Source organism: Equus przewalskii, chromosome 28 (assembly GCF_037783145.1).
Source record: "Equus przewalskii isolate Varuska chromosome 28, EquPr2, whole genome shotgun sequence".
Classification (NCBI taxonomy): Eukaryota; Metazoa; Chordata; class Mammalia; order Perissodactyla; family Equidae; genus Equus; species Equus przewalskii.
The window spans coordinates 31,922,962-31,950,402 of NC_091858.1; the positions used below are offsets into that span (position 1 = coordinate 31,922,962).

The 27,441-nt window shown below is 40.7% G+C and overlaps 1 protein-coding gene across 2 annotated transcripts; it reads right to left on the reverse strand.

Annotated features, from left to right (window-relative positions):
- Window positions 1-13,551: 13,551 nt before the first annotated feature.
- On the reverse strand, window positions 13,552-25,516 carry LOC139080076 (zinc finger protein 705A-like). Of its 2 annotated transcripts, XM_070598362.1 has the most exons (6): window positions 25,166-25,516; window positions 19,420-19,504; window positions 17,313-17,439; window positions 16,519-16,614; window positions 15,921-16,012; window positions 13,552-15,460 (listed from the first exon to the last, which is right to left on the reverse strand). In XM_070598362.1, the coding sequence occupies exons 2-6, from the start codon at window positions 19,429-19,431 to the stop codon at window positions 14,606-14,608; spliced, it is 1,182 nt and encodes a 393-aa protein (XP_070454463.1). In that variant the 5' UTR covers window positions 19,432-19,504; window positions 25,166-25,516; the 3' UTR covers window positions 13,552-14,605. The 2 variants fall into 2 exon arrangements, with proteins under 2 accessions (XP_070454463.1, XP_070454464.1); XM_070598363.1 differs by lacking the exons at window positions 19,420-19,504; window positions 25,166-25,516 and having other exon boundaries at window positions 16,470-16,614; window positions 17,313-17,615.
- Between the last annotated feature and the right edge of the window lie 1,925 nt (window positions 25,517-27,441).

Here is a 27,441-nt window from a genome sequence, read left to right on the forward strand (position 1 = left end):
AGGACCACATTGGTAAAGGAAACCCACCTGAAAGTGAGCTGTGCTCCTCGTTCCGTCGGTAGACTGTAGAAAGGTGGGTGCAGGACCAACTGCCCAGGCCGTGGGGCAGCTTCCCAGGGGCCTGCGGAAGGGGGAGTGTGGAAGGGTCCTTTGCGGTCAGGCTTTTATAGGGTTTCCAGGTCACGTGACCTTGTGAGGGGGATCTCAGTCGATCCCTGTAATCTACCCATCCCCGGTCGAAGCAAGTCCTGAGGCCATGACCTCTCCTCTGTCGCTCAGCCTTTGCAGGCATTGGAAAATTTCGGGCACGCAGGTGCCTAATTTGAAGACTCTCTCTTCTCTGTAAGAAGAGGAAACGTTTGTGCCCATTCCCGTTTCTCTGCGCGCTTTGCCGTTTTGTTATTGTGGTAGAGTTTGCCTTAGAGGATTTGACTCTTTCAAGACCGGGAGGCCTAGAGTTTCACGGCATTGAGTCCATGCACGTTGCTGTGCGAACGTCCCTGTCCTCCATCTGCCCAGCTTTGCATTCTCGCCACCTGGAAGGCGTTATCCAGGAAACCCTACCCCTTCCTTCCTCCCTCCCTGCACATCCTCCCTCCCCCATTCTCCTTTGGATCTCTGTGAGTTGGACGGCTCTAGGAATTCACAGCCAAGACCTCCTTCCGCATCTGTCCTTCCTGCACTGGCTTCCGTCATGCGGGTTCCTGTGAGTCAAATCACTGTATTGCTAGCATTGCTGTGGAGGACCTGGGGCGTCCTTTCTGAGTCACCTCGGTCAGTGGTGAATACTGGCCTTCCGTGCCCCATTGCTCATCCTCTAGGGGTCAGTCTCCGGAGAGGGTTAGGCAGGTGTCTGTGTTTTGATTCGGACGAGGGGACAGTTAGGAATGGAAATCCCCAATGATCTCTCCCGGGCCACTTCTCCCGGCTGCCAAGATACCATCTCCCGCTCCAAAGCAGGTCACCCAGGATGGCTACCACTCAGCGGAGGGGAGGGTCTCCATCGGATCCTCTTGTGGGCACCCTGGGGATTTCCCACAGTTTGTGATTCGCATCCCTTTGCAGCTGTGTGGACTTTTCAACTGGCATTTCAGTAATAATTTATGAAAGTGCTCCAAGGACCTGGGTCCGGGGCCCTGTAACCATGGCTTTGTGGTCCCATCCTGGTGCCCTTCCCCACGGGCAGCAGGGTCCCCACCAAAGCTCCCACAGTAGCCTGGGGAATCCAGGTGGCCTCCTTGCATTCCAAGGAATGCGTGGCGCCCCATGACCCTCCACTGGCCTTTAGTGTCCTTCGGGCCCTCTTTCCATTAAACCAGGCTGGCACCTGATCTTCTCATGACAACTCTCCCAAGCCCCAAGAACTTAGATCCTTTAAGAAAAAAAAAAATACTACCCCGTCCCTATCCCTGTCACACCTGTACCTTTACAATGTTCCATAGACTGCTTCTGCTCCTCTTGTTTCTGTGATTAAGTTTTCCATTGTGTCCTCGTCTTTAGGATGAGGCCCCCTGGGATTTATCACGGCATGGAAGCGTGCCCCATTCATTAGAAGGAAAAGCGCTTTGCTCCTTCTTGACAGATGCTTGATGCGTTAAGGAGCACTTGTTTCCATTTCTATGCCTTTCAAGGAGAGGCATTTATAGTTTTGCAGAAAACTCCACAAGGGTTTTCCTAGATTGAATCTAGGCCTCTATTGACTTTGGGACGCAGGGCTCCTGTCAGCAATGCCTCTTCTAAGTGGTGTTTTTTAAGGAAATTCGACACGAATGGTACGTCTTTTGTTAGTTGGATTTAGTAGCTCGCTGACGTTGTTGAAAGCGACTGTCCATCCGGAGAGTTGCTCTAGGATGTTGCTCGGATGTGCCATGTAGACAACGGTATCACCGGCCAATACCAACTCTTTGGGGTTTTCTAGGCAATAGTGCCTCGGGCCACCACTCCTCCTGCATCCGGGCCCTCGCAGAGGGTGCAGCACAGTGTGGAGCAAAAATAGACAGCGTGGGCTCCTTCTCTGCTTCCCTGTGTTTAGAGGCATGCCATTGATCTGAAAGTGTGGTGTTTGGTCTGAGAATGTCCAGTGTTTCATCCGTCTGTAATTCATGCAGAGGCTCTGTCCTTTCTTTGCCCTCCTCCTAGGTTGAGAGTTATTTTCAGGACGATAATGGTTTGGATTCGCCTCCCTCTGTCTTTTCTCATCATTGTTCCCCTTGGGATCCACCCATATTTTTCCTTGTTCTCTCCAGCATGGTTATGGCTCGTATTGGTGGGTCTTCATCCTGCACAGTGGACAGAGCTGCTCTCTGTGTAAGACCGTCTGCTTGCCTGAGGGTGTGGGTTGAATTTCCCCATCAGATAGACAAAGGCATTGCAGGTCCCAGACTCTGGCTCTATGGATCAGAACCTTTGGTTGTGATGGCATATGGGAAAGATGTCTTGTCCCCCTTCATGGCAGAGGTCATCTCTGGCTGGGATCAGGGAACCGGGAAGCATGTCCTTGGCTGCTTGAGTCTCTGGGCTAATCTCGACAGACCTCAGAGACCCAGGGGTGGCTCACAGGGGACAGAAATGCCAGTGCGAGTGTCCTTAGCCAGCTGGAGTCAGGAAAAACTGTGGAGTTCCTCTCCAAACACTTTGGATTGCCAGAAATGAGGAGCAATGCGATTTTGGCTCTATAGACAGCATGTCAGTTGTCCTCACAGGCAGCTCACACGTATGACTGAAGCCCAGGCCAGTTTCCCTCTGGGTTGTGTGGACTGGCATCTGCCTGTTTGCATGCTGGAAGACAGCACAACACACAGAGACAGCATATTAGAATTTCCTCACCTTCAAAGAGAAATTCAAAGGAATCAGACAAAAAAATCGGAAGAAAGCCAAGAACTTATGATAGAAAATTGAACAGTTCAACACGTCCAAGTGATCCATTTCAATAGGGTGAGGGATTCAACCTCAGTTGTGATCAGGATGAAATCAACTACAATATCCCCTTGACACAGGTTTACACCAGATATATGAATAGAACCATTTCTTAACACAAACAGCTCTTGTTAATGAATTGGACAGGAACTCTTTCACATGCTCTTCTGGGGAATGTATACAACTAAAGCTATTTTGGAGGTAGTTTGATGGCTAAGGACTTTTGAGGAACAATTTGGGGCTGCCTCTTCTTCCATCACAGATTCCACCTTGGGGAAACATCTGATGAAATCCCTTGTACATCCCCCAGCAGCATAGTGTTGGCAGACGTGCAAGGCATGGTGTCGAATCAAAGAAAGCAAGAGAAGTGACACCTGAAAAGCACACTGACTGATCCCCTTGGGTGGCATAGGAGGGAACAATTCCCTCTCATGGCATCTGATTGACTCAGATTTGGGTTCCCCCGAGGCATACAAGAGGAGGGACCAGGGGAGACTCACCGTAGTGTAGTCACAGAACTCTGTTAATTCCCTCCAATTCATCCGCTGCCTCCCTTGGGGTCTCCTGGGAAATCTCTGCAAGGGAGCCTTCCTCTGCTGCTCTTCTTGCTGCACAAGGAACCATGCTACATGGAAGTGATTCAATTTCCTGCCTCCAGTTGGGACAGACATTCCTGTGGTCCTTGCCCCTGCAATGTTTGTGTCAGAGACAGGTAGTGAAGTTCTGGGCCTTTGCAAAGTCTCCTCTTACCCTCATCTCAGATTATTCCCCCAACTCCAGAGAGCCCTCCAGTGTTTGTCATGAGGTATTTTCGTTTAGACTCCATTGTTTTCTGCCTATCGTGTGCTGATTCCAATGTGTCCCACATCCCCTTAGGGGCCGTCCCAGAGTAGAATGAGCTGCTGGGTGTGGACTCTGGAAGAAAGGAGCTCCTTTCACTCTCCCTCCATGTCCCTTTCCTTGCCTGGAGATGCCTGTGTACCCAGTGTCCAGGTGGAGTGACACCTTTATTTCCTTATGTTTCAGCCCAAAGATTGTTTGCAACCTCCCGTGTTCCTTACCTTTTCCTTCTCCTCCTGTCTTTTCCCTTTGCTGAATAGCCCTTGGTGGGGCAGGACCTCTTCATTCTGTCATTCCAAGTTCTCCTTCATCCTATTCATGCCCCAAACCTGGGGAACCAGGGCCCCTTGCCAACACTTCATGGGGCACCTGATACTTCTGGCGTTCTGCCCACAGGCTCCGCAGTCCTTGCACTTCACATGGAGTTGGAGGAGGAGGTGGTCACTGAGTCAGCAGTAATCTCAGACAGATTTCAAAGCGGAATGTAAGGACAGCGTTTGAAAGTTGAATATTGGTTTTGTAGAGGGGACATAACATATGGCAATAGCCGTCAGGATATTGAAGACAATATGGTACTTCACAAAACCTATGTTAGTGAAGGACACAGGAGGAAAAATCGGAGGTCTCAGGGTGACTAGAATCAGCCAGATTTAAAGGTGTAGATGAAAATCAGGTTAGACATGACACATGTAAGAAGTGAGGTTGTTCCTCCCAGTCTCTTAATGGAACCATGTGCTTGATGACATGTCATGAATCCTTGCATGGGAAAGGCAAACGGAGTTATGGACACAGACGTGTCCATGTCCAAACCTTATCTCTGGATTCTGTGCCATCCCATGGTTCCCCACAAATCCAAACCTCCACTTACCCCAGGACCCTCCTCCTCAGATGGTGGAGTGCTCTGCACCACTCGTCCTTTTTGTGCTTCTTCCTTTTCTGGTGTTTTTAAAGTTTTTTTATGAGGAAGCTTGGCTCTGAGCTAACATCAGTTGCCAATCTTCCTGTTTTTCCTTGGGGAATATTTGTCCTGAGCTAACATCTGTGCCAATCTTCCTCTATATTATTTTGTCTGTGGGTCACTGCCGGGGCAAGGCTGCTAACAGAGCAGTGTAGGTCTGTGCCCTGGAACTGAACCTAGGCTGCTGAAGTGGAGCATGCTAACCTTAAGCAGCAGGCCTCAGGGTCAGCCCAACTGGTTTGAGAATGTCTATAGTGCGCTACTGCGTGTACTGACCTTCCATCTGCCTCTCCTCCTTGGAATCTCAGTACAGTCTTCCCCAGGAATTGATTTTTGGATCTCCTGAGTCAAAGGAAAAAGGAAACTTTCAGATTCACACCCAGAAAAAGTCTTTCATGCACCCCCTTCTCCTAGTCGGGAAGAGTGACCTCCAGACCACTCAGTTGAAACACATTTCTCACAAGAGCATCTCTCCCTCCCAGATGTGTTCTACTTCTCACATGACTACCTCCGCCCAGAATAGGACTCTGACCAAGACAAGACACGGGGCACATCCATGGTGACCTCGGAATTGCGTCCTCAAAAGACTGATTGTAGAGACTCTGCTTAGGTGTATCACAATGCAGTGTATTTGGACAAAGACAGACAGGATTTCCCCAGGTGTGCCCAAGAATCCATGCTGAATTTCATGCCTGGGCACACATATTTGAAAGTCAAATATAAAATATAGTTTCCTCTTGAAAATTTGAATTTCCTCTTTGTCATCAGTGTAGACAATTTCCAAATTAAAATGAACATAGAAAACACATTTTCTCCTCTACTGGACCAGAATATTCACAGGATCAACAGAGTCAGAACTGTCTTATTTTCTTTTTTCTTTCTTTCTTTCTTTTTTTTGGTGAGGAAGATTGGCCCTGAGCTAAACTCAGTGGCCAATTTGCCTCTTATTTTTGCTTGAGGAAGATTGTGGCTCAGCTAACATCCATGACAATCTTCCTCTATTTTGTATGTGGGTCATTGCCACAGCATGGCTTGATGAGCAGTGTGCAGGTCTGCACCTGAGACCTGGACCTGCAAACCCCAGGCCACCGAAGCAGAGTGTGAGAAATTAACCACTATGCCAGCGGGCTGACTCCTGTTTTGTTTTTTATCTTCATGCCCCATTTTTAGCTAATTTCCAACAAAGGTGAAATGAATATGTTTGAACTCAGTATGAACAAGCAAATTATTTAGGCTTTAAATGCCCAAAGTCAAACCCACCACCTTTTTCCATAACTGCTCACTCACTGCCCCATACATATCAGGTGCCAGGGTCGATTTCCTCTGCAATTTGAACCTAACGTAATCATTAGCATTGACATTGATGTATTTTATCAGTTTCTGTTCTCAGACTAACTATTAAAACTAAAGAGTCTTACTCCATTGCCTAAAGCCACATCACTCCCTATTTTTCTACTGTCCTCTTTCTCAGGGGGATAACGTGAGAACCAGATTTGTAAAGGAAACCCACCTGAAATCCAGCTGTGCTCTTTGGGTCTGTCAGTGGATTCTAGAAAGGTGGGTGCAATTGCACTGGAGGTGATGCAGCTTCCAGCGTGCCTGTGGAAGTGCCACTGGGGAATGTCCTTTCTTAGAAGGCTTTTGTATACTGTTTAAAGGTAACATGACGTTGTTAAGGGGCAATGTCAATCAATCTATCAATTTACTCACCCTTGATCGAAGCAGGTCTTGAAGTTATGAACTCTCCTGTGGTGTTTATCATTCTCAGGCATTTCAAAATGCCAAGTGCACGTGTGCATACTTTCTTGAGGGATCAACCAGTTATGGACAAGTCAGGGTTCAAATTAGGTGGAACTTGGCACAAAAACTAGGGCCTCCAATACACGGGAGATAAATGGATTACAATTAAAGGAAAGACGTATAATGAAAATAAGAACTGCCTTGGAGAGGAGGATTTCCAAAAAGCCATAAACATTAGCATCTCTGGTCCCGTAGTTCAAGCCAAAAGGGGGTATTTTTAAACGTTCAATCCAGACTTTCATATCTGAATAGGTAATAAGTAAATAGTTATTCTTAGATATGTTTTATAAGCAACATTGTGCTAATGAAATGTGGAAAGAGCTATGGAAACTGATAAAATTTGTGTTACATTGAACATTGAAGAAAAATACACAGAAATTTAATTTATCAATAAAAGACAAAATTCACGACAAAGATGCAAAGCAAACAAAATAAATAAATATCCATGAATATAAGAGTACATAAATGCCTGCTATCTAAATGCAAATTTGCAGTGGAATATTCACCAAGACACATCAAGAAGTTATCTTGTCACAAGTAGAATATACAAGCATGTACTGGGGTTTGAGGAGAAGGGAAAAAAAGAGGAAAACTGGCAACAGATGGTAGCTCAGAGCAAATCTTTCCCGGGGGAAAAAAAAGAGAAATTGTCTTCTCTCTTCTGGATATACAGACCTCTTTTAAATATTGTTTATATTTGATTTCTCTAAAGAGAAATAAATTCTGATTATCCTCCTGCCCAGAAGCCTGAATGACTAAATTCAAATGCATCTTCTCATCTTTTCCCATAAAGTCGTATAGTTACAAATGAAATTAAAAAAAGAGAACTTCTGAAGAGCAAAATAGAAATTACAACAATTTCTCAACAGAAATAAAAGCAGAAGCCTATGGGTGACCAGTAGGCTGCTCAAAAAAGAGATTTACATGACAGAATTCTATAGTTAGTGAAAACATCCTTTAAAAACAGAATTAATGACTTTTTCATATAAGAACAAGTTTATAGTATTTTTTACAAAATACACTTTTCACATAAATAAAGGTGATCGCAAATGACGGAAGCCTGAAGATATACGAAAGGGTAAAGAATAACAAAAAGAGTAAATTTTCATGTAATTAAAAATAATCAAGTATAGCGCTGTTTATTTTTTAAAAGTTATGTATGACACATACATCTATATCTATATCTATGTACGTACACATTTAACTCAACCAATATACTACTATTTCAAGGGAAAAATAGAGTTAAAGCCCCAAAAGCAATGAAATACTAGTTCATACTTCATATTTGTCTTTAATAAGTCAAGGACGTAACTTTTTCCTTATGAATAATTACTTCAAATATAAATTAATTAAACTCCCAACCTAAAGACACAGAACAGCAGAATGGGTTACAAATTTAAAACGAAACAAAAGAAAACCAGGAATAACAAGAGAACCACGTCCAACTATATACTGTCTACAAGAAACTCCCTATGGATATAAAAACACAAATAGGTTAAAAGGTAAAGGATGAAAAGTTAGGCCATGCAAACCGTCACCAAGTGGGAGCTGGGACAGATATTCTAATATCTATCAGATGTTGAGTCAAAAACTGTTGCAATAGAAAAAAGGACATTATATATTGATAAAATGTTCTATTCTCCAAGAAGATATAACAATTATAATCAAATATTAGAATCCCAAAATATATGAGGCAGCATTGACAGAAATGAAGGAGGGGGAAGGAGTAGTTCTGCAATAATAGATGGATACGTCAATACTCTACTTTCTATAATGGATGGAACCACCAGACAGAAGATCCATGATGAAAGAGAGGACTTAGACAGCAGCATATCATTAGTCCGAGGACACATATACAGAAAACTCCATCCAACAGCAGCCTAAAAATATTCTTCCCAAGTGCATGTGGAACATTCTCCAGAATAGACCATGTTTGCCCATAAAAAATTCTTTAAAAAAATTTAAAAGATTAAAATCATACAAAGTATCTTTTCTTATGACAATGGAAACAAGGTAGAAATCAATAACAGAAAAAAAATGGAAAAATAGAAAATATGTGCAAGTAAAACAATATATTCCTAAGGAAACAATGAATCAAAGAGGAAATCAGAAGAGATAAGAGAACACACCTTGAGACAAATGAAAACAAAAACACAATGTTCCGAAAATTGTGGGATGCCATGAAAACAGCGCTGAGAGGGGAATTCGTATATGTAAACACATTGTAAATGAAGAAAGATCTAAATCTATAATCCAATAACTTAACTCTACACCTTATGAAATAGAAAAAGAGCAACCTGAATGTAAAGTTAGAAGAAGGAAGAATAATATAGATTAGAGTGGAGAAAAATAAACTCCAGTATAGAAAAACAATATAGAAAACTTTCGAAAAATGTTTGTTCTTTAGAAAGAAAAACAAAATAGAAAACTTTTAGATAGATTGCTTGTTAAAAAACAGAAAAAATTCTCAATTATTAAAATTAGAAATGAAAGAGGGGATGCTACTGGTGAAGTCACAGAAGTAAAAAAATTGTTATAAGAATAATATGTATATTTGTATGCTAACAAATTGGATAACCCAGATAAAATAGACAAATTCCTATAAACATACAATCTACTAATAATTGAATAACCTTTCCCCACATGAGTTAGTTCTTCCCAAGAAACTCCTGTATGTAACCTTTTTCCTGTTGGAAAGTCATTTCCAAGTTCCACCATAAGACTCCAGAAACATGCGTGTCCATGAGAGAGATCTTTGTGTTTGAGATCAGCACTGCAGGCATAGAAGAGCCCTCTTTCTGGGAGGGAAGCAGAGGGCACGAGCAGCGTCTCGCAGGCACACACAGCCAGCTGTGCCTCTTACAAGCTGCACAGCCCTGGGTAGATTATCAAATTCCTCTCTGAGCCACTGTTACCTTACTTCTAGAGCAGGATGATCATAATTGACCTGCACAATTCTGAAAGTCAGAGATAAGACAGGAAAGTTCTGTAGAACGTCTCTGAAGATTCACCGTTTTTACATAGGTGGAAATGGATTTTCTGCCTGAGTTTATTACACTTCAGTGAAAATAATCTGTCAGTCCCTTAAACATACTAGACGATCTGCATTCTTTGCTTTGAATTCTGCTGCTCTCAACTCCCGTATCAACTTTCTTTGGAAATTCCTCAGAGCATAAACTTCATTATCTATGAAATGGGAATAATATTGGTTTTATGAGATCATTTTGAGAATTACCAGAGAGTTTAAATAAAGGATCTGACAAAATACATGGTACATAATCCAAGTGCATCTTCATACAAAGAGACTGCAAATGTTTTTGCAGCTAACCCACTGTGGTATGATAGTTTGAACAATGTGGAATAATGCAATGAAGCTCTCCAATGGGACATCCTGATATTACATAAAGCCACATGCTGTTAGAATGCCTACCCATTGGTTATTACAGATAAGAGCAAGTAGCTTTGATAGTATGTAGATGAATGTAGAAATTTAACAAGACGTTTTATATATTTTCCAAATCTGAAAGTAAACAAAAGAGAAAAATAAAGATACTTAAAATGTATGAATCCTTAGATAATAGTATCCATTACTTTAGGAAACATATATAAAAATTAAGATATTTGAGGCATACTAATATCAGCTTTGAAAAGGAGATATGCACAATCCAAATAGATGGAATAATGTCATCAAAAATGTGGGTATGAGAACTCCAAAACACCATCCTTCAACCACAGTAATGATTAATCTGTCAGAAACTATCAGAATCATCTTTTTCAGAACTCTGGAGACTAATAAAAACTTACAAAACTTGGGGACACTCTTAATGCAGAAAGAAGGTGCTGTGTTTCAGGAAAACAACCTTGTGATGCTTTAACTTGCCCACCTACGGTGCCCCACTTCCCAGCGCTGTGGCAGCCATGAGGACAGAGCCTTCCATCCCCGGTGCAGTGTGCTGGTGCTGATGCAATACAAACACTGTTCTCAGGGAATTGTGGTTATCGGTTCCGACGTCTGGTGGCTCCAATAGGGACGGAGTCAGGGGCTTTCCTTTGTTTCATGGCCTCAGAACATTCTCACGGCTGATAGGAGCTCCTGGGTGGTATCGGCAAGAACATTTCTATGAAATAGACAAGATCCAACCACCTGGCACAAGGGATCAACAAGTGTGGCCAGAGGCAGACAGACTAAAAGCCCTGGGAAGGAAGATGATGAGGAGGGAGTTAATTGGGGAAAGAATGGCACTGAAGAGCTTCCCTGTGCGCTGTGGACTCTAGAAGGCCATGCTAATGCCCAAGGCTGGACACATGCTCAGAAAACACCTCAGAAGACCATGTGAGTTCACCTTCAGATGGGTACAAGCAGCAGGTGAAGGAGAAGACAGTTGTAAATTTCCTGGCTAAGCCCTGAAGAAGAGCACTGACACAGAGACAGTCTCCATATACTGGCAGAGTAATTTGTGTTTTTTTTTTTTACTCCAGTCGTTTAAAGAGATGTCTCTCAAGTCACAGGCTAAGTACTGAGTTAATAGAACAGAGACTTTGGGGCACTCATCACAGAAATCCTGTACAAAAAAAGTTCAGAAAATTTGTAAACAAACACATGAAACCCACAAAAACCCTGGAAACGAAAAATATTCTAATCTATGGTGTTATCACATTAAAATGTGCAAAATGTCCAGTACTCAACAACCAAAACATGAGTTACATGAAGAAATAAAGTACAGTCAATTCTGACGGGGGGTAAAAAAGAGGCTGAGGATACTGTTTCTGAGGAAGCACAGACATTGCACTTAGTACATAAAAGGCCTGAAAACAAGTGTCTCAAGGATGCTCAAAAAACTAAAGGAAACTGGGAGAATGGTGTTTCACCAAATCAAGAGTTTCAATAAAGAGAGAGAAATTATAAAAAATGGAGTGAAATAGAAATTCTGGAGCTGAGAAGTAGAATAGCTGAAATGAAAAAATCTAAGAGAGGATTCCGACCTCCGATTTGATCAGGAGAAAAAATAATCAGTGAACATGTGCATAAATCATTTGTGATGATCAGTCCATGGTTTATAGATGAGCCAAAGAGAGTCCCTGTATATTGAGCCAATGCTGCTTATTTCTCCACAGCAGACAGGGCCCTTAGCTCACAGGTCCACTGGTGCCGAATTCAAATTCGTACTCACTGAGTTGTTTTAAACACAGCCCAAGTGAGTGTGTGTGAAGCAATTTATAGGCTTCCTACTGTGCACACCTGGTGATACGTCACCCAACACCCACTAGCCGTAGAGAAGATAAACCGTGAACTACAAACATCTCTGAACCCCTGCTGTCCACCAGTAGTCCTCTGACTCAGAGACTCCTCTTATTGCTGTGGAGACGTTATCTTGACAAGTGGTCTCCTCTCCAACCCCTCTCCTCTTGGAAGTTTCTTTGCCATCCTAGCTTTCTGGGCGGCAGCTCCACACTGTTACCACTGGAAGATGTCATCCAGTGAGGGACTTCCCGACTCTGTCAAGTTGCCAATGTGCCACCGAAATAAATCCTGTGTGATTCTGTGACCCTATGGTCATAATTGTAGGTGAGCAGTGCTGAAATCCCTTGGTCTCACTACAACTGCCCAATATGCAAACATGTGTCAATGAAGATAAATCCCACTGGGAGGTGAGCTCCTCTGAGAAAGGAGTGTATGGATTCCTGGGGGGGGGGGGGGGTCACAGCACTAGCACAGGCTTCACCTCCAGCAGGCACCAGGACCTGACTCTTTCCTCCTGGAGACACATGAGGGCAGACATGGTGATTCCTGGATAAGCCACCAGATAGGTCTCAAATAAGGTGGCTACCCAGAATCGTGCCTAAAGTCAGCAAGGAGTAGAACATGTATTGTCTTAGGCAGACAATACAAGTGGTTACTTACCCTCTTAACCCATGACTTGACAGTTTTCACCCTGAAAATACAGTAGAGTCACTTGTGGGCATTTTTTTTCTCCCCAAATCCCCCCCGCTCATAGTTGTATATATTTTAGTTGTGGGTCCTTCTAGTTGTGGCATGTGGGGCACTTCCTCAACATGGCCTGACAAGCATGCCATGTCTGCATCCAGGACCAAAACCGGTGAAACCCTGGGCTGCCAAAGTGGAGCACATGAACTTAACCACTCGGCCACAAGGCCAGCCCCACTTGTGGGGATTTTTAAAACTAGCAATGTACCAGTTTGAATCAGAGACATTTTCATTTAGTTGCACTCAGTTAAGCCTGTGGTTTTGAATTGTGCTAGTTTGGCAAGAGCACAAGTCATCTCAGTGCATATCTTGGGAGCATTTCCCCTTGATGTTTTCATTCAGTATTGGTGTTTGGTGAAAGACTAACATTTCCAAGGCCTTTGGACAGAGTGGGAGATCCTTTTGGTGAAAACATTCGTTCTGCTTGGGGAAGAGTATTTTGCATTAATTTTTAAACAAGAGGTCTTATGTGGTGGCTGGCATTTTGAGGGCTCTGATCTTACTGGAGGTTTATTTTCTGGGCTGCTATGTGGGGTGAACACAGCAATGGTTCTATCTGGGGTGACTGGTAGTAGAATAAATCAGGAATCACCTAAATAAGACATAGAGTGTGGTCATGGAGTTAATTCTTGCCCCCACTTAGCTCAATTCAGGAGTTCTGAGATAAAATCCAGGAGCTTTCTGCAGACTGGGAGGGCAGAGCTGCCTGTCTCTCTGGCCCCAGGCTGCCCCCAGCATCAGAGACAGAGGTTGTAGGTCCATCAAAGATTTTAAACTACCTGTCTTTGCTACTTCCCCCCGACCTGCCTGAGCAGGGTCATGGTATGCTGAGAAATCAGGCAAGTGGGACAGAAGTTCACAGATGGGTCACCACCAGGGCTTGAAGAGACACAGATGGTGTTGAAGGGAAGATGGAACAAAGGAGCTAAGGTGTGAGGAAAGAGCTGTTGGAAAAAAGACAGACCCAGAGAGGGGTCCACTTGCCAAGGCAGGCAGACCTGAATCTGTGTATTTAGAACTCCACAAAGGAAATTAGAAAATAGACAATTAGCTTCTTTAGCAACAAGTTTTATTGTTTATTTGCAAGTAATGAACTCTTTAGAAATTTTGATAACTTACAAGCTTCTTCATTCAGTATTTCCAGATCATGTCACTTTCCATTTTATGCCACATTTTCAAAAATAGGTATTGTCTCAATGTCTAAATTATTGGCTGAATTGTGATAAAGGATTCTATTAGAGGTTTCCCCACGACTCACCCACCCGTCCCACCCCTACACACACACAAACCTATGTGTGATATCAAATCTAGCTGAAGTTTTCTCCACTTTGATTTTAGGATTGCTGTCTCCTCAGTGTGAGGATCCTAAAGTTGACTAAGAAATAAGTGATCACTAAAGACTCCCCTTCATTCGTGACACAGAGTAGGTTTGGCACAGTCTGAATGCACACTACACCACAAGTACTGATCTGTGAATAAAGGATTTCCTATGATTTGACAATGAATGATTTCTCCACTCAGAATTACTTGTAAGAATTATTTGGGATTCCTCAAGAACCTTCATCTTCTTATTTCCTGTTTTAGTGTTTATTCCATCACTGAGTTTTCTTGTGCACACCAAGCCTGCTTGTTTGTTGAATGTTTGCTCACACTGGTTACAGACCTAGGAGTTCTCCCATGTGGAGTTTGCTCACATTTAACAATAATCATTAACAACAAACTTAACTTAGTTACATTCTTAAAAAAGATTAGGAGTTTTTCTCTGTGCAAGTTTACTAGTGACTTTAAAGTTTAGAGCTGTTGCTGAGAACATGTACCTCATTCTACTGAGTGTGAGTTCTGCCATGTTATCTAAGGTCATGCCAATGACTAAAGGCTTTATCATGTTAATGTCATACATATGGATCTATTTCCATCTGAAAATGAGTATCTTGTGTAAGGAGTAGAAAGAATGAAGGATTTCAATATTGTTTACAGAGAGTATTTCTTTACTGTGTTAGTCCTTTGGTGTATTTAAATGTTAAAGCTGTGATCAATGTTTCTTCCACCTCCATTACATTTATAATACCATGTCATATTTACTGAAAGCATTCACTATTTTCTCTTCAGTGCTGGGTCTCCTCATGTCGTCTAAGGGAAGAACGATGACTGAAGAATTTCCCGCATAGCTGGCATTCATATGGCTGCTCTCCAGTGTGGGTTCTCTCATGTCGTCTAAGATTAGAATATTGACTGAAGGCATTGCCACACTGATGACATTCATATGGTTTCTCTCCTGTGTGTGTTCTGTTATGCCGTGTAAGTTCAGAACTTTGACAGAAGTCCTTCCCACATAGAATACATATATATGGTTTCTCTCCTGTGTGGATTCTCTTGTGTTGGCTCAGGCCAGATCTTTGACTAAAGGCTTTCCCACACTGAACACATTCATAACGTTTATCTCCAGGATGAATTCTCTCATGTTTTCTAAGGTAAGAACGCTGGGAGAAAGCTTTCTCACATACATGGCATTCATATGGCTTCTCCCCTGTGTGAGTTTTCTCATGTTGTGTTAGGTAAGAATTTTGACTGAAGACTTTCCCACACAGATGACATTTATATGGTTTTTCTCCAGTGTGGGTTCGACTGTGGTTTCTAAGGTCAGAGCTTTGCACAAAGCCATACCCACATAGTTGACATTTATGTGGTTTCTCTCCAGTGTGAATCATCTTGTGTCGTCTAAGGCTAAAACAATTACTAAAGGCTTTCCCACATAGATGACATTCACAAGATCTACCCCTAGCATTAATTTGATCATGTTGATTATGGGGTGAGTCTTTACGAAGTGATTTTCCACACTGTTTGCTGACATCACGTTTCCTTCCCATGGGAATTGACAATTGTTGAGTGGACACAGATCTATGAGCAAATTCATCAACCCTATCAAGACATTCAATAGGATCCACATAAGTGTGAGACATCTGCATTGGGGAAGGAGATGAAAGACTGTCAATAGTTTGCCCACATAAATCCATACATTCATTCCTCTACATGTAAAGCTGAGAATATGTCAGTAATATTCTCCTATTACAAATATTTCCAATATTAGTTGCACACACATGTTGTATTATTCTACTGGAGGCATAAATATTGTCTCTTTTGTAGTATCCCAACTGCAGAGTTATCAGACTAATTTTGAAGACTTCAGTATGTTTTAAAAGCTAGGTAATGAGCTTTATTTTTCTTTTTAAGATCTCAGTTAATTGTTTTGAGCTCATGTTCATTTCTTAACTGATTTGATTTTAAACTATCCAAAACATTTTGCCTAGAAAGTACTTAATCCCAACTTAATTACATTCAGGGGAATGTGCTCAATAACTAACTCATCTCATTGCAAGGTCTTTAATTTGAATGACTTGGGTTCACACTCATGAAACTTACCATTGGCATCGTGGGAGTTATTTTCTTCTTGCTTTTATATTTCACTGATATAATTTCTTGTTTTCTAAGAGGACTTTTGCTGCCTAAAGTAACTGAAGAAAACATAATTTGTTAGAATGGCATTAGGGGAATCAAAACTCAGAAAAACACCAAGGTCCATTTGAATGTTTCAAAAATGGCACTTAGATTGGGAAAGGTGCCAATGAATTACTCTAGGTAGTAGAAACATGTTAATGTCATAGTCAATTAGAAAAAATCAAGATTGAAATACGAAAAATGAAAATTGACTAAGAGATGTTGGGTCAGGAAATAGTGGGAAAATCTCCAAATGGATAAATCAGGACTAGAATTTCTATGAAAATGTTTAACTGCAATAAGTACATAAATATCTTTTTCCCTAAAGGAAAAGAAAATGGTAGGAAGACACCAATTATGATTTAAATAAGCAAGGAATTATGACAAAATGAGGACCAATGTCCTCATTTACTTTTTAGTATATACCACGCACTTCACAAAATATTCAGAAGGCATTTCCAAGAACATACTCACTCACTGACCAGGACCCCTTGGCACTGAAGCACAGGTCCCTGATGCTAACCTGGACTCTGGCCTTGGAGAAATCCATCTCCTTCACTCCATAGCTCTTTTCCTTGCTCCAACTGGAAAATCACATCGGATTTGAAGATCTGATACCCTGTTTGAGGAAAAAAACTGTGGACTTTGAATTCTGTGATAATTAATTATTACTTCTATCAAGACCAGCACAAGCTGCTGTGGAAGAATAAAGAGGTGATCAAAGGTCAGCCTGTGTAACAATATCTTCAACAGAGAAAACATTGAAGGGCCTTCACCAGACCAGGAAGAAAACCAGACTGGTGACAAAAACAGTGGGGACCTCTAGATGCTGATAGCAGGATCAAAGAAAGAATGCAGAATCCTGTCTTTCCAAAATGGAAGAGATTAAATGTCTTGACAGTGGGTAGAATATTATTTTTAAACATCATCCTATAAACATAAGCTCCACAGGCATAACCAGAATTATGTTATATTCACTACTCTGGTCTCAAGCATCCATGTATTGACCAGAACAGAATAATTATTTTTAAAAAATTTAATAAATTACTTATGCATTAAAAATATCCATTGACTTCCTAGTTCTGTTCTGAGTGCTGGAGACTAAGTAGAAAGAAAAACATAATATTGAGGTCAAGATTATACTCTAGTGTGATGATGAAAAGTAAAGTGTAAAGAAACATCTTTCTTTTAAGTAGTTATGAAGGTTGTCAAAGAATCAGGGCAGTGATTGGAGTGGGGTGTGGAGGAGCTCTTCTAGATACTTGTTCAGTGAGTGAATGAATGGACACACAGACACACGCATGTTGACAGACTCACCAATGGAGACCAGATGATCGATACTCTCCAGCATCACATCTCTGTACAGCTTTCTCTGGGATGTGTCCAGCAAGAGCCACTCTTCCTGGGTGAAGTCTATAGCTACATCTTCAAATGTCACTGATTCCTAAAACATGGATATACTGGTTTAGACAGAGCAATCCCTACCAATGCCCAGGGTAGGTGGGTTGAGATGACAGCACAGAGGAAGTGTTGGGGAGCTGGGTATATAGAAAGATCAATCTGTCTTTTGAGGCCCACTCAGTTTACTGTCATTGCTGAGTTCGTATCTGCCTTTCAGATATATTCACAGAGACCTTCACACTGTGACTTCATAATACATGATTTTAAAGAAATATCACATGAAGTGTAGTTTAATACAACCTCGAAGTGTTTCAATAATCTGGTAATTACAGCTTCCAGACAAGTGATTATAAAATATTCACTTGAATCCCACAACTAGAAGGACCTGCAACTAAGATATACAACTATGTACCGGGGGGGTTGGGAAATAAAGCAGAAAAAAAATAAAATAAAATAAAATATTCACTTGAAAATTCATAACTAAAACTCTCTTCCCCATTAATTTCAAGCAACTCTACAGCTTCACCACAAGACAAATGATAACCATAATGTGCTGTTTTTAAACCACAGCCATTGGTTTAAATTATGTCCCTAGATGAACTTCTGGTTCCTCATCCATGAACTGGTTTAATAACTTGTTATACATGTTGAAAGTTGCAATGTGTTAACGTATGGTGTTTTCTGTAGGACAAACCTGCATTAAATAAAACATAGGACTCTGTTTATCGTAAAAATATTGGAGAACCTTCATGGAATCTCCAGCCTTCCTCAGAACTGACGTGCATGTTGTCTCTCTTGCTACAGGACGCAGGTGTTCATAACAAACTATGAGGTCAGATGGTTCTCCAGCAAAAGCCAGAGACCTCTGAGATGGCTGTACTGAAGGAGAGTCCTAGCCTGACCACTCCTGTCCAATGGGGGCACCCATTCTCAGATTTCTCAAGGACCTCAAACACCAGTTACCACTGTTTCTCTTGTACCTTTATCTCGCCTCCATGCTCGAGGATAAAAGAAGCCTCATTCTCTCTGGATCTATCCAGTTTTTCTCCTTTATGTGTAGCACAATTAATAAAATACTACTCCCTACACATTCCTTCCAGTTATCAAATATGAATAAGAGGTTAACTACTGGGCTGGCCCTGTGGCACAGCAGTTAAGTTCACACATTCCGCTTCTCGGTGGCCTGGGGTTCCCTGGTTCAGGATCCCGGGTGCGGACATGGCACTGCTTGGCACGCCATGCTGTGGTAGGCTCCCCACATATAAAAAAAGTAGAGGAAGACGGGCACGGATGTTAGCTCAGGGCCAGTCTTCCTCAGCGAAAAGAGAAAGATTGGCACTAGTTAGCTCAGGGTTGATCTTCCTCAAAAAACAAAAGGTTAACTACTTAGAGGTAAAATGTGTGACTGGGGACAAGAATGATAATGATAATTTTAATTCCAGTTTTTAGACATTTTCATAAGCGTAACTATATTCTAGTAGTTGCAAGAGGTTTAAAATTAAGAATAAAATAACATAATTCCTCATTCCTTCCAAACCTCTCTCCTGCTCTTCTCAACACTGTACCACCCTCATACCAGGTCTTCTAACACTGGTTTGATTATACTCAAAGTGCAGAAACTTCTTCCTCCTGAATGACTATAATGTTCTGCTTCCCATTCAACTCCATCACTTGCAATCATCACCATCCCAAGCCCATTACATCCAAAACCATGGTTAATGAGTTAATTACTTGTCCACGAGGCCAATGGCTGGGTGAAAGAAAGAGAATTCCTCTTATCTCGTGTATAAATACACAAGCTTAATGGAGGCAATTGTAAATATGTGTAATGTTAGGAAAGAGCTTAGTTATTGATGAGTTCCTGACCCAGGATAACTATCCAGGTCCTAGACAAACTTAACTGGAGCTCAGATGCCTGAATGCCACCTTGTTTCACTTAGAACATTCATGCCAATAGGAAACATTTGCTCATCTAATGGCACCAGGGGTGTAATTTCTGTAGAAAGAGGCATTCTTTACTCACCAGTGGCTGCATTGTCAATAACTCAGTTACCAGGTGTCTTTCTCTTGATTTTCACTCACACAGTCCAAGCGCTAAGGAGGCAAATCTGAGGATGGAGAAAGAAGACATAAGACTCCAGTCCTGTGCCCAATATACAGTCCCACCTGTTGTGAAACCCCAAACCTTCAAGTGAGTGTGACCCCCAGCCCCACAAAGGGAAACAAATGGTTCACTCTAACACTAACACACAGAGGTCTCTCCTCTCTCAGGGTCAAATGTAGTAAGATCAAAATACAGATATCTTAAAAATAAGAACATGGTAAGCACTGAATTTTCCATGTTAATTAGCCAATGGCATCCAGAATTATTCAATTCCATCCCTGATTCTAAAGCACAGCTATCCCTAACTCATCCCACATAGATTTTGGTTTCCGACTGAAGCTAAACACAGTGGAATTTCTCAGGTTTCATTATTTTTACCTTACGCACCAACAATGGTCCTCCAGAATCCATGGCAGCCCTCTGGACCCTCACTCTCTTCCTGCTCTGCCTCAACCCTGACTTTTAGATCTGTCCCCCATGGGCTTGGCTATCAAGCAACTAAGAATCTGTTTTAAGATGGAGTTAATCAATACAAGGACGTATTCCACTTGGAGGGGTCAATGGCACCCGCCCTGCCTGTCCAGTCATAAAATCCCCTGCATGAGAGATTAGCAGGAGTACATGAGTCATAACATTGCTCTCACCTAGGTCTCAATCCTCTGGGTCAAGGATGCCCAGCTAATATGGAATGGCTGGAGTTTACAAGAAAATCTAGATCCTTAATCTGATAGTTTACTCAAGTAGTAGCTGAAATCCTCCAAATCTTGTTCTATATTAGTCTTCATTAGCTGAAGCATCCCTTCTTCTAATTATATACACAGATAGGTATGCATATACGTACGTGCAAATATATATATATATATATATATATACATACCCATACAAATGCCTGTGTGAGAGAGAAAAAGTATTCATAAACTATAATTTCTCCACTAACATAACAATAATATTTAAATGTATTCCATGGACAAGTCATGAATATGCACCATAAACAGAGGGATAATTAACTCACTCATTTGTACCTGAGAACCAGAAAAAAAAAATCGTTTGTATTAAGTTAACTATGTACTAGCTGATTTACACATATTTGCTCATTTAATCCCCACAATAATGATAGTAATTATACTTTATTTCCCAATTTAACAAATAATACAGCAGAGCTTCCAAAAATTTTAGTAATATGAGAAAGTCACAGAGCTAGAAAATGGAACAGCTGTCGTTTAATTTGGCTCAGTCTATCGCCTAAGGTCAAATTCCTTTAGGATAAAACAGCACACCTAGGTGTTACCTGGAATAGTACCTCTAACAAAAATAATCAGAAGCAGGCTGTGTCATATTCTTTGCATTGCTGCATGTTCACAAAAGTACTCCTTCTAGCCAGGTTCTCTGCCATGTGGGAACCTCCAGCATATTGGCACCACATCCCAAACATCATAATCTCTCTTCATATTTATTTCCCAGTTTAATGCACAATTACTCATTCCAACACACATTTACCAAAACCAACCGTTTCTTTATCCCTTACACTGTTTATCACATCATCTCAAGACCCCATAGCAGATGCCTCTTGCATGACTAACCAGACAGCACGCAACTAAGACATTGGTCCCAATCTAAACAAATAATCACCACCCCAAGTGGCTTTCAAAGATATCTGGCAATTATACCATGCGTTGCTAAAAATAATAATAATTCTTCCACTACCAGTGACTGGGCAGCTTAAACAACAGAAAGTTCTTTTTTCATCATTCTGGAGGCGACAAGCCTGAGATTCAGATATATGCAGGTTTGGTTCCTTCTGAGGCCTCTCTCCTGGGCTTGTAGATGGCTTTCTTCTCCCTACCTTCTCCATGTGTCTGTGCCCTAATTTCCTCTTTGAGTGACAGCACCAGTCATATTAGCTTAGGGCCCTCCCTTAATTACCTCTTTTTAAATTACTTACCCCTTTAAAGAACCTAAGTCCAAATAAAGTTACGTTCTGGTGTACTGGGGGTGAAGACTGCAACATAGGAATTTGGGGGACACACAGCTCAGCCCATGACACAGAGGAATTACAGAATATGACAAAGTAACTCAGTTTATCCCTATAATATCTGCCAATATTCCTGCATTCATACCCATTGGTTACCCCTTTTCTCCCGTCAAATTCAAAGTCATGCCACCCCTGGCAATGTCTACTGTTGAATCCCTCTCTCCCTTTTTGTTGGGACCTACATTATTGGTTTAAATTAAATCTCTTTTAAGAGAAACCTCTCCATCTAGTCACAGCCAAACCCCTCATTGTGTCTCTTCTTTCTTGAAACAGAGATCTCCTCTGAGGACACTTTCTCTTCAGTTCCTGCTGTCCTTCACAATCAAACTGAAAGTGCGGTTCTCAGTTTCACTCAGACATAAAAGAGAAGCCCTGGATTAATGCAAGGGTCTGATAACCACAGAATGTATTCATTATGCAGGAGAACTCAAGGTGCCCAAGAGAGACTCAAGGAATGCTGGCTAGTGATTGAATTATCCAGAGCACACGTGAGTATCCAAGAAAGAAGGAAGATTTAGGAAAAGTAATCAAGAATTGACCATGGGATTGTGTTTTCTTTGATTTTAAGACAAATTCAGAATGAAATGGAACATTAATTTTGACTCTTAGAATTTTTCTTCTACAGAAAGATTGGAATATGTAAATTCTTATTTGGCATCCAGGGAACCCCTATGCATGTACAACACGGCAGCCCTATGAGTAGAAAGAAAGAAGGTAGCCAGGCATCCCTGTGCTATGTCCGTGCTTCCCAGGAGCGGGTGTCAGAGGAGGTCACTGAGGGGGTGAGAACTGGTGCATAATGGCAGCCTCTCAGGAGCTGATCTTTCTTGGATTATGGAAAATCCCAACCATGTTCCTCAAACTCTCGGTATATCCTGTGTTTAATAGCTATTATTCTGAGACAGATATTTCCTGCTATAGCACAATACTGACATGTATTTATCTCCAAAATATTACCATGAATTTATGCTGTTTAAGGAGAACCAACTTGAATGATACTGACTTGAAAGACAATAACAAATGCAATTACCATTAAAAAGGCTAAGTATAAAATACCAGCAGTGAAAAAGTAATTGAAGAGTGATATTCAAGGACCACTTTGCCTTTGAGCAGAGGAATATCACTTTACTTATCCAATATTGTTAGGAATGAACTGATTACAAATTATTTAAAAAAACTTAATTAGACTTCATATCAGAGTTAGGAGAATGAAAGTGAGAGATTTTAAGCCAAAAGAATGACAGTAAGAGAAATGAAGACAAGAGGAGGAAGAAAAATGACATGGCATAGCTTAAAACTTCCAAGAGTAAAATGAAACCACTTAAGACAAGAGGCCATATTGGGAGATGAAAGGAGGAAAAGTACACCCTGCTCAGTAGTCACTCACATCTGTTGACGACAGGCTTTAAAAGGAGCAAGAAAAAACATTGTGTATAAACTGTTGAAAGGATTAAAGAGACCTGAACGCTGTGAAAGACAAGCCTAGTGTTTGAAAAGATTTATACGAAACAATAAACATTTCAAAAACCCTCCCGTAGAGCCTATATTTAAAGTTGAAGACTTATTTGAAGATCATTAAACAAACTCACGGAAAATATGTGACTGTCTTAACAAACAGAGATATTGGGGAATGCCTACAAAGCCCTCAGGGAGACAGCTGTGATCCTTAATCTTATGACCAAGGAAACTCTTCCTCAAATACCACAACTAGAGATGGATTTAGAGAAGTCTTGTTTGTAAGGACAACTCATAGATGAAACAATAATTTAACTGGTCACATAGAGACTGTGCCAGGAACAGAAAAGGACACAGGAGAAGTCAAAGCAAACCTATTTCATAATGGACTCCAGTGTGGAGAGATTAGAAGCTATCTCAGGAAGTGGGGATTAAATGCATTTCAAAAATCTTAGAAGTGCAAGCAATCTTTAGAAGAACTAACAAAATCTACTGAATGATTCTGAATTATTCACTAATTTATGCAAAATATTGACCAGCTTCTCACTAAAGCGAGAATAGTGACTTAGGTCACTGGTGACTTCAGGATCAGTGATGGCTCAGCTTAGGCTCTTCCTCCAGCTCTCTTAAAGAGCTGCCTGGAAGGAGGCATTCTGCTTTACTATTGACTTAATATTGAGGGCATTGCTAGCCATTAAGTGGTAGAATTGCTATTTTTTAGTCATTCCAGGGCTATTTGGACACTCCTGCTTACTTCTGGGGTGCAGCTTGTGGGACCTTGGCTTCCCTAACCAAAACCAGGTCTCCCACAGATCTGTCCATAAAAATCATTGATATCTATATCTACTCACTCACCTTTTCCCTTTCGTTCAATTCAGAACAACAGTCCGCAAAAGGGATGTTATTAAGTGAACTCTCTCAAATTTCAACACTAATGATTGGCTTGGTGCTATTCCAGGTGCTGAGGATATAGCAGGTGACATAACTGAAAGAGTTTTGCCTTCTTGCCTCTTACATTCTAGAAATTTACAGACTAGATAGCACAGATCAAACAAGAAAATGCCTTTAAATATGAAGAAAGTAAGAAACCAAAACAAATGCACATCAAATTAATACTGAAAATGGAAGAAATAAATATAGCATCTCAGAGTGGATAACAAATCAAAGCTCACTTTTCGTGATATTCAACTTCCTATATATCAAAGCAATTCAGGATTGGTGAAATTAGAATTAAGTTTACCATTATCCGGGAATTTTATGTACGAAAGCAGCATACCCTGAAACAGAAGGTCTATTTCGAGGTACATAATGGATCCTGCATACAAATAGTTTGGACAAGGATGGAGGAAAATCCCATATATTTAAAAAGAGGAAAATGAAAAAGCCCCACAAAAAATGAAATAAAACCAGAACATAATGATGACCATAGAAGACACAATCTGTCAAGTGAAAATTAAGGGCAAAAAGCATCTTTTAAATGCAGTTGGCACAAAAGTCTTTAAAGTGTAATAACACTTGAATACAGTAACATGATGTATAAGTAAAAATGGAACAAAGCTAAAATGATAGTCAAGGAAATTATCTGCCTTAAATATATACTAAGTATTAAATGAATAAAATAAATACGAGCACCTATCTCAAGATGTTTAAGAAATAAGGTAAAGAAAATAACTTGATGAAACCCATAAAAGGAAACTAATTCAGAGAAACAGAAAATGATTTACAAGAGCAAAAAATAATAAAAACAGAAGATGGAGATAAACATGCCAATGGGACTTTCCAAAATGAAGGAAGTGCTCCATATCTGCATTGTACCACACAGTCACTGCCAGACACACGTGCTTACAGAATACTTGAACTTTGGCTAGTACTACTGAGCATCTGAAGTTTAGCTATTTTATTCATTTAAATTTTTTAGCCACATGTGGCTGGTAGTTATTTTATTGGACAGCACAGATCTAGGATCCTAGAGTAGACAGTTTAAATAATTACACTTAAGACAAAAGTGGAAAAAGGGCACAGATAGTCAAAACAGGAAATGAGAGTGGTGAAATAAATGTTGACACAATAAGACAAAGATGTAAGAATCTGCTTTGATATGACAAATCTCTAAAGAGAGAACCTCTCTAATTTTAAGAGAATGAGGCCAGCTTCCATCTCACTGTCTGGAGAACTCACCAGAACCCAAAACTGGAGGAGATGGTGAAGCCAAATCGATTCTGAGGCAAGTTCCACAGACGAGAAGCCAATTCTTCTTCTTCCAATGTTGTGAACTGTACAGTGTCTTCTTCTCTGGGTAAGTCAGTCCTCTGTTTGACTTCCCTATATATAGGGAGAACAGTTAATAAACCTAATCAAGGCTACATTCCAGGGACACACCCTAATTGACACCAATCAGGGCTTCACCCTTGGTGGGACACACCCTATTCAGTTTGATTAGATTTTCCAGACTATTACAAAATTGTAACCATCACAAGGAGTTGGAGAACAAAGATGTAAGGGCATTGTGAAGGGATAGTAGCAAGATTCATTGATTCCTTTGTTCATCATAGATACATTCTAGTGCATTCTATGTTCCAGGAGACATTCCGTGTCTTGGAAACAAGCAGAGCATCAGACACAATGGGATTCTATGCACATGAAGCTGGAATTCCTTGGAGGAAATACGGACTTAAAAATAAAATGAAAAATTTTGCAGTGAACATAGGGGTTTATATGTCTTTTAAAATAAGTGATCTCCTGTCTTCGGATAAATTCTCAGTAGTAGAATAGCTGGATCATATGGTATTTCTATTTTTAACTTTTTGAGAAATCTCCATACTGTTTTCCGTGGCAGCGGCTGCAGCTTGCATTCTCACCAGCAGCATATGACGGTTTCCTTTTCTCCACATCCTCTCCAACACTTGTTATTTCTTATCTTATTAATTATAGCCATTCTGAGGGGTGTGAGGTGAAATCTCATCGCAGTTTTGATTTGCGTTTCCCTAATAATTAGTGATGTTGAACATATTTTCACATGCCTTTGGCCATCTGTATATCTTGTTTGGAAAAATTTCTCTTCATAACCTCTGCACCCCTGTGTTCATCACGGGAGTATTCACGATAGCCAAGACTTGGAAGCAACCCAAGTGTCCATCAACAGATGAATGGATAAAGAAGATGTGGTATATATACACAATAGCATACTACTCAGTCCCTGAAAAAGACAAAATTGTGTCATTTTCAACAACATGTATAGACCTTGAGGATATGGTGCTAAGTGAAATTTACACAATGTTATAGGTCAATGTGACCTCATTAAAATAATAACTAAAACAAAATGAAAGATGAAGAAATGTGAAAATTTGAAATATAAATTTCACAAATTTATAACATCATAATTGAAATGTCATAAATTTTGATTGACAACAAGAAGATATGGTCCTAGGATGGAGAGCTTGATCTTTAGGGTACTGACCACACTGAACTTTCAATAACATGTTAAGAATTTATTAACTATCCAAAGAAAATGGTAAGATAATTTTACACTTTATTTCTTAGTTACCAGTGAAATAAATAAAAATATTACTCCATACTAAAATATGGTAAATGACTGTGCTTCCACGTCATTCACAGTTGATTTATACATTTGAGTGGAATTTTTACAGCTGTGAAAATATGTTCTTCTGACTTAAAATTCCTGACTCTCAGCAGGAAATAATTAATCAGGGTACATAGTAAGTTTTCCTGTAGTAAGCGTTCCAAAAAGTGTATCTGCAGACATTTTGGTTATTTGTGTAAAAATGCCTGGCAATTCTATGAGGTCATGCATGCAGACTCCTTTCCCAATGCTCATTAAAGAGTATTTCAGACCTCGGCTATTACAATTCAATCTCCACAGACGCATCTTTTCTCTCACATTTATCTGAGGGTTTGTAAACTCGCTGACAAATGAAATGGACAATTTTGAATGTAGATACTTTCAACCACTAGATTTAAAGCATTTCTGCAGGCTTGCTCACTGTGTATGCCACCTCCCTCCTAACAGGAGAAGAATTACCTTTAATCTCAGCTACGTCATCTATTTCTACATGTGTGTTTGATTCTTATTCCTCCCTGCCATACCTTGAATTTTACATTATAATTAAAAATGTACACACCGTATCTTAAACTTCTCCCTCTCATTCTGATCCATCCACTCAGCCTTTAAAGATGTTTGTGTATCACTCAACCTGAAATTTGAATTGAAAAAAAAAAACCCTGAATTCCTTTTATTTCCAGTTTCTGCCTTCTCCTCTCCTTTTTAATCCAGGCGGAGGGTAGACTCCACGCGTAAGTGAACATAAATGAGGCCATTCTGTTACAATAAATGACCCCAGGCCCCACTCTGTGTGACTACTGGCTGCTGTGCAATGCGCTCTAAAATAATTCACGTACGCTCCTGATTTATGCCCTCCACTTAGGTATGTACTCCC

Bases quoted from the DNA above. Each gene is read 5' to 3' on its own strand.
- LOC139080076 (XM_070598362.1), bottom strand. The intron at 16,615-17,312 runs GTGAGTCTGTCA...TTCCTCAAACAG, and splicing joins CGATCATCTGGTCTCCATTG to GGTATCAGATCTTCAAATCC. The intron at 16,013-16,518 runs GTTAGCATCAGG...TGTTTTCTTCAG, and splicing joins TCTCCAAGGCCAGAGTCCAG to TTACTTTAGGCAGCAAAAGT.